Raw genomic sequence first — 8069 nt, 5'->3', positions numbered from 1 at the left:
ACTAAAATAAATGGCTTTTTTCCATGCTATTCTAATTCAGTGAGATGCACCTGTAGAATGAAACGAAGTTAGCAAAACATTCTGTCCAGAGCAAACAAAGTAAAAGTGGGTTTATGATGTGAACAATTCTTTTCATAAAGCTCTTTGCATTGAATTAATATTCATCTGATTGCTGCATAATAAACCCAAATCACTGCGAATTGACAAAGGAAAAAGATGCCACTAATCTTGCAGAACACACCATTTCCTTCCCAGCCAAAACGTTGGGCCGTGACCGTGTGAGTGTCCACAGAGTCCAAATTAACGTGCGTATGCAGATGGAGTCATCAAGTCATCTTGAGATATCAGGCCATTTCCTGTCTCTGCTGCTGTTGTTTGATATGGCTAAGACTAAAACAGCATTGAGCTCCTGTTTATTGCTGCTGAATATTTTTTTTTTTTTGCCAATGCATTATAAGCATTATAGTAAAATATATACAGAGTGTACTTTCTTTCTGCATAATATTTACGGAGTCCTCGTGGTTTACAGACATGTCAACCTACACTTGCTGGTGTTTACCATTAAAACTTTTAGTTGATACCTTAAACTTAAATCGGCATTTTATATGCTTCTAGAACTTGCATGGTAGTATTTTAAATATATGGTTTAAACCTTCTCTTTTGCCTTCTCAACTCCAACCAAACTCTCGGATGTATAAAGAAAATCTTATGATCAGCAGTTACAGTGATTGCAATAATTTCCTGGAATGCAGACTTCTTTAATTGCATGTGGGAGCCCAGCATAATTCACACTCTAACGCCCAGGCCAACTCTGAAAAACAACTAAACTTTAAAAAAATAAAAATAAATCACATATATAATAGGTCAACCACGCACCTGATAGCTACTCATTCACAAAGTGCATTGTATGGTGCTGGTCCACTGACCCATCCAAAAGCTCTGAGCGGGGGTGACCTTAGCTCAGTCGTCAGCTGCTCAGACTTCAGAGGACAAGGTGGAGGAGAAGTGGAGGCAGAGGTGTGTCTCCCTGGAGGGTTTGTGCTTCATGTCACGTCTGCAATGTGTGCAAACACACACGCGCACACACGCACTATTAAAAGGTTATCATCAAAGCAATTATCCGTCGGACGAGTTAACCAAACAGTGTTTTGGCACCAAGTGAAGACCTGGAAGGACAACAGGATGCCAGAGGGACGGAGGAATGTCCATGATAGCGCTGATAGCTTCGAGTCGCTTGGCTCTTTCACGCACGTCTTTGCTCATACGGACAGAAGCACTTGACCATTCGAGCTAAACAAAAAGGCCATGACTTTCCATTCACTGAATGTTTTTTTTTTTCCCCTAGGACCCTTGTTTTGTCCAAGGACAACTGGGTAACCTCTGTGTTTTGAGTTGTGTCTATATTTGACAACACGGAACCCAACAATCATTTTCAATCCATCCAAAACTGGTGAGGTTGCTGCCCCATGCTGCACGCTTTCATGCAAATAACATTAATGTGCATTTAAACTAAGCTAGGCTGCATCAATCCTCACCATTGTTGTTTCTAAGTATACTGTGCAACTAAGTTACACTCAAAGGGATATTTCAATCTCTTTTTGAAGTGAGGTTCAGTGACGTCATCTGTAACAGATTCCCTTGCAGAAAGATCCTTATAGCGCTGAGAGTTTATTGAGATAGGTCTTCATAGTCGTGGAAGGCTAGCTGCTAGACACAAGGGGGTCACCTGTTATTGCTTATTTTAACTATTCAGATCAACGTACACAGAAAGGTTCCCTTCTGTAGGATAGCTACCACGCTATATTTATGGATATTACATTAGTACACTTTCAGAAGAGATCTTTGTTGTGATTAAAAGAAGTGAGTGTGTTAGATGCCTGTGCAAATTCTCGGTCATTGCAAGTGCAGACGGGCCTAAATCTGAGGCAACTGGACTCTTGTTCAGTTCTTTCTGAAGACATTTCAACACCTATCCAGGGGTCTTTGTCAATTCTGGTGGCTCGCCCTTGAGCAACTGACTTAGAATGCACCTAGGAGGGTGGGGGCCTACATGTCCTTAAAATCAGCTTTGCACCCACTATAGGTTGCACAAGTGTAAGCCACCAGAATTAAAAAAGACTCCTGAGATATACATCTTTAGAAAGAACTGAACAAAAGTCTGGTTGCCTCCGATTTAGGCCTGTTTACGGTTGTGTGTGGTAGTTTCTTCAGCCAAACATCCTTGATGTTATTATGCTAAAGTTACATTAGCAGAGGTTGACTATTATCACTCTACTTGACCAGCGGATTCTGACTCCGCTGGAAAAATAACAACTGGGAATACCAGACAAGCACCAGATCAAACCACATCTGTCTGATCCGGTGCTTGTCTGGGACAAGCAAAAACGGATAAATCCCAGTAAATGAAGATGTAGCATGTAGTTCATGTAGCTAGTGTCGCACTGCTGTGAGAAAACAGCGGTAAACCTGATAACCGTCTCCTGCGAAAAGGTAGACATTTAATGTCAGCTAATTTAGCGTTGGACCCCTTGCATGTAAGCATCTTCAGCTTGAATTGTTTGAATTCATACACTCAGCCAAAACTGAAGTCTGTTTAGCTAGATGTTTGCTTTGGGTTTCTTCACTTTTCCAAAAGTAGCTTATCCCTTCATTTCATGGAACAGTTTATAACACCGCACATTTTGTACACTGCTGTTGTCGAGTAAGATTTATCAATATTTTTAGAAGCCTATATGTATTTTGACAGGAGAGAATAAAATAGTTAATCTGTTTTGTTAAAAGGCTTTTATCAGGTAAGTCTTACCCACACTCTTGTGTTTTCATTTAGAATAAACCCAACTATTAGCTAATGACTTGTGTGACAACGTTCCTTTTACCCAGTGTTTTTAATGATCTCTTTGTAAATGTTTTGTCCTCTTTTTATCTTTCTTTGCTTTTATTGCACTCACTATGTTTACTTGTGTCATTTATCTGCATTGTGTTGTTTCTTTTCTTTTTTTCTTTTATCTATTGTTTTATTGATCATAGCACTTTGAGATCTCTGTAAATCCAAAGCACATCCATCCATCCATCCATCTGTCCATTGTCTATACCCATTTATCTGTCCAGGGTTGCAGGGGGGCTGGGGTACACCATGGACAGGTCGGCAGTCCATCACGGGGCATGTAGAATGAATTCTAATCTAAAAATCATCATCCATACTAAAAAATGTCCCAGCGGTAGATGTGAATGCTGTTTCTGAACTTTCAAACAGTCTTCACGGCTGCATTGGATGAGTGTTTACCAAAGCGGCAACTGTTATTTACACAGGAAATGGAAACTGGAGTCCACTCGCCTCCAATGATCTTCCAAAGTTAAACACGCAGCGAGCACGATCAGCAAAACCATTTATTAGAAAATTATGGCAGTCTAAAACTCTACAAGATAGCGCTTACTCAAACTGCTGTAATATTTTGGAGTTTACCATTGCTTGACTTTTCTGTCAGTCAACTACTCTGATTAGAAATGCTTTACATGTTCTGTTCTCAGTATATAATTCCTGCAGGAAAATCCTTAGTGGAGAACCACCTCCAACCTACATTTCCTTTGTAAATAATCGTTTTCTTTTTAAATAATACCTGTCCAATGCAAACAGAGTAATGGTTAAAGATTTGTAAAGATGTTTTTAAGACTGTTTTAAGAGAGTCCTACTTGGTCTTGGCCTCTGTTGGACAAGTTATTTGCATCAGTCCTCCGAACCCAAATAATCAACAACTGGATTTAATGATGATAAAAGAGTTATTTACTGTGAGTTAGACATTAACCCCTTTTAATATAGCCCTACTGTGAAAATTCTGAACTTTTCCCTTTTGGGTAGATGCAAAACCACAGAGATGAGACTAAAGGGAATGAGCAGTAAGGAGCAGCAGAGCGTTTTTATTGGTTACATGAGACAATGATCAGCAGTACATCAAAACTGTTTCCAAGAATTTAGACGTATTTTATGAAAATATGCAATCAATTAAAATCAAAGCGCGTCTCTTGGGCTTAAAATGCAGTTTCAAAGGGTAAGGTTAATATTACCAACTGTCTTCTTACAAAACCAAGAGGAGCTTATGTCAAAACAGTAAAGAGCTTGCAAGTAGAAGATTCTCTGATTGTTAAAACCAGGCCTTGGAACCACAGTATTTAACCAGAAAAGCCCAGCTCTTTGTAAGTGGTGTCGATGTCAGCGATGACAACGGCCATCACGTTCCTCAGGGCCTGCTGGCCGGCAGCGTCCAGGCCGGCCTTCTCCCCCATGATTTTAGCGATCACCTCTGTAATCAGCTGAAAGGAAGGAAACATGGAGAAAGTCATGGAAACTGCTCCCAGAGAAGTCTTTGCAAGAGGAAGCGTTAGCATGAAGACAGCAGCCTCACCCTGAAGTTATTGATTGGGATCTTGTGCTTGGTGGCGTGGGTGTTGGCCAAAGGTTTGAGGATGGCGGCATGGTTGCCTTTGGCCTTTAGCAGCTCACCGAGCTTCTTCAGCACAGTAGCACCATGGGCAGAAACGGCGGTGTTACTGGCCAGGTCCCCCTTAGCAATGCCAACAAACTTCGGGAACAGCTTTTGGGTATCTGGGTGCTCATGGAATAGGCTGTGGGAAAACGCAAACAGAAGAATTATAACACATCTGTGACATTCATTTTACTGAGACATTTTAACATTGTCGAGGGAGGACGGTGTCACATATTTAATCTTTAACAAAATTTAGATTTCCATCTTGTGACTAGGCAGAGGTAGGTTACCGGTGTCACCAAAACTGTGTGTGTGTGTGTGTATAATTAGAACAATGGTGTATGTAAATTGATGTAAATCGACAAAATTCAAGGTTATATCAAATAAACTCAGGTTTAGCTGTTACATACAATTTTCTGTTGCACCATCACCTCTAAATGTGTGTAATTGATCATTTTCAGGCTTTATTGACTTCAATATAAAAAAAGTTATGTGCAAATAAAAGATATATCCTTCCTCACTGAACAAATTTCAACCAACTTCATTTACACAAGAGGGAGCTTACTTATTGAAACTTTCATTATTTCTGTGAAAACAATCAGACATGCAAGGAAGGGAAGAGTCCTATCTTTCCAGAGCCACTGACCGAGTCAGAACCATATTCCCGTGGGCGTTGTAATCCGCTTCCACTGGACCCCAGTGCTTGAGAACCATATCATAGTCCGTCATGGTCTGAGGAGACAAAAGTCTGACAAGAAACCGATTTAGATATAGCTCATGAAACACTTAGTTAAGGATTTAAATAGTTCAAAAGTAGGGCAAAACTAGTCTCCTGGTTTTAGGGTGTTTGTAAGAGCTCCACAAACAGTGTTATCTTGTTATGTGGTATTGCATTTACCCTGTTTGATTTCATGGCCTGGGGCCAAGAACAACTTCATTCAAGGGCACTTCATTACCAGAAAGATTTAGATCCATTACCTCATTTGCCCTCAGTGCGTGTGTAATGTAACCTCGATGCAATTTTGTTTAATTTAGGTTGAAATCAGTTGCACAGTAGCTTTCATTTGCATGCATTAATTTGCTATTATTGAGGTTTTTCTCATTTTAAGATATTTTCTTCTTTAAGATTTGCTTGGATTCAGCAAATCTTATTGCATGAAAAAAAATCTGAAGATTTCTTTTTATAGAATTTATGGTCAAGAACAATTTCTAACCATTTTAAACATATCTGGTATAAATCAGGACTGGTTATCTTAGTTAAATATTATTATAGTTTCTTAAAAGAAAATGTTCCTCAGACTAGCAATTTAGATTTTAATTCCATCAAACCTTTGACATTAATTTGAATGCCCTAATTTTTGCCACAGATTCTGATGCAAAACTAATAATAAAGGCATTACCGACCTGCAAGCTTAGAAATGATCCTGTGTGTTATCCAAAATTCTCCTTGGCCTGACACCCCCCTCCCTGAAGCTGGCCTTTTATACTCCCTCCCTTTGTCCCTGCCACCCAATTTTTTTCAGCGCTCCTATCAGTCTACTTCTCTCCCTGCACGTCTCTTAAAAAACGCTCTCAGCACCACAAACCTCTGATGGCCAACAAACATCAGCTCAGCGATCATCGTGTGATAACTGGGGCAGATTTTTCTCTTGACCAGCCCCAATAAAACAAGAAAAATGCTCATTTCCGTGGCTTGTCGTTTGAACTGGCCTGAAAATATATTCATACAGAGGAAGATGCTCTTAATTTATACACTATAAGAGTTCAGTAGCAGGAATTGCATGCAAACCCAAATCCTTTTCTTGGATCAGTATGTGTTTGATGGATGCAGAGAGTGGATGCAGAGAGTGCCATGCATCTATTTGCCTTGAAATTTTGTTCACATTTTGTTAGGTTAAAACCCCAAACGTCAATGTATTTCACTTGGTTTTCATGCAATAGCCCAATATATTTTTTTCCTAATCTACTGGAAGCTCCAAATCTTTTGGGTTTAGTTTCTATAATTTGTCCACGTCTGAAAACTGAAATTTATCAGACAGGATGGAGATTGCCTGTGAACAGCAACGTTTGTCTTACCACAGATTAACTATTGGATTTAGAGCAGGTCTCTGAATGGGGCATTCTGACACCCTCTTTCATTGCAATTTTAAACCCTTTCATTGCAGCTCTGTCTGGATGTTTACTGTCTCACCAACAGGTCTTCTTGTGTTTAGCTCCATCCAGTTATGCCTAAACTCTGACCAGCTTTCCTGTCCCTGCTGAAGAAAACAACCCCACAAAATAATGCTGCCACCGCTGTGTTTCACCAAGATGTGCAGTGTAGTTTTCTTGCCACACATACTGTTTTGCATACAGACAAGTTCAGTTTGAGTCTCATGTGTCCAGAGCGCCTCCCTCCACATGTTTGTTGTGTCCTCTAAATGGCATTTGTTGAACCTTAAATAGTACTTTCTGACAAAAGGGGATGCAAAGACATACAAGGATAGGAACTGCCTTAAAAAAAGACACAAATAGTTAGAAACACAGAAAACTACAAAGGTATAAAACAGAATGCATGAAAGCTTTACAAACCCAGACAAAAATGAAGCCATGTATGGCAAAAGCATCTTTTCTGTGATGGGAGTTGGGGAACAGATTACAAAAAAAACAATTACGGAAAAAATTAACAGGCTTGTAAAATGCTAAATGTGAAAAAATAAACTCTATATAAATAATACATTTTCTAGATTAGTACTGTAATGTTGTAAAAGCCACAAGTCACAGCAATTAACTATTTACACTCACGAGTTGGTTGATCAATAAATCATAAATGGTGACTTTGACTATTGGTAGTTTTTAATATTTTGGCTTCTTATATCTTCTACCCCAGACAGTCATTTTCTCTTTCATCACTGACAGTAAAGGTTGCAGCTTTGTTTCATCTTATTTGTTGATTTGCAGGATTCTAAAATTTGCACAATTAGACTTGTGATTTATTGTTTCCCTGAATGCTCCCTGCAGAGCATCGCTCAGTGGACACTTCCCTCATTTATTCTGCTCTAGATGTAAGGGCGGGGAAAAAACCCACTCCTGCACTGACTTTGAAGAAACAGAGCCCTCAAATATACAAAGGACATCATCTCAGTGTGTGGGGGAGGTTATGAAAAGGATGTGCAGCCCAAACAAAGAAGGAACACTTGGTTAGCCTATTGTGGATCTAAACTGTGCTTCAGAGACAGAGAAGTTTCTGTTCACCTGTCTGCAGTTTGCACAACTGCATGTGTTTCACTGGACAGCAAGGCTTTTTTTCCCCCCTTAGACTTTTTCCATGCCACAATGTAGTCACGCAGAGCTTGAGATTATTATTATTATTATGATACTATACACCTGCAGCTTTTGTTTTGTATAAACCCGCTGCAATGTTTTCTCTAAAAATCCAAATTTCCCCGGATCATTAACCATGCGTGTAAAATAAGTCTGAATGATGTAAAACAGCCCCCATCACGAAACATTTAAAAAAAAAAAAAAAACACTTGTAGATTTCATTTCATCTTCATATCATCTGACACACTGTTTGTCTGCCATGTAGTTTGTTTGAAAAAGAAATGG

General features: G+C 39.4%; 1 protein-coding gene across 1 annotated transcript; it reads right to left on the bottom strand.

Annotated features, from left to right (window-relative positions):
* Positions 1 to 3886: 3886 nt before the first annotated feature.
* On the bottom strand, positions 3887 to 5989 carry mb (myoglobin). Its single transcript, XM_012850507.3, has 4 exons — positions 5886 to 5989; positions 5128 to 5229; positions 4401 to 4620; positions 3887 to 4308 (listed from the first exon to the last, which is right to left on the bottom strand). Exons 2-4 carry the CDS (start codon positions 5208 to 5210, stop codon positions 4168 to 4170), a joined length of 444 nt encoding a protein of 147 aa, XP_012705961.2. The 5' UTR covers positions 5211 to 5229; positions 5886 to 5989; the 3' UTR covers positions 3887 to 4167.
* Positions 5990 to 8069: the final 2080 nt, after the last annotated feature.

This window comes from Fundulus heteroclitus, chromosome 5 (assembly GCF_011125445.2).
Source record: "Fundulus heteroclitus isolate FHET01 chromosome 5, MU-UCD_Fhet_4.1, whole genome shotgun sequence".
NCBI classification, from domain to species: domain Eukaryota; kingdom Metazoa; phylum Chordata; class Actinopteri; order Cyprinodontiformes; family Fundulidae; genus Fundulus; species Fundulus heteroclitus.
Note: the sequence above shows the minus strand (reverse complement) of the source record. Positions and strands in the feature narration are given on the sequence as shown.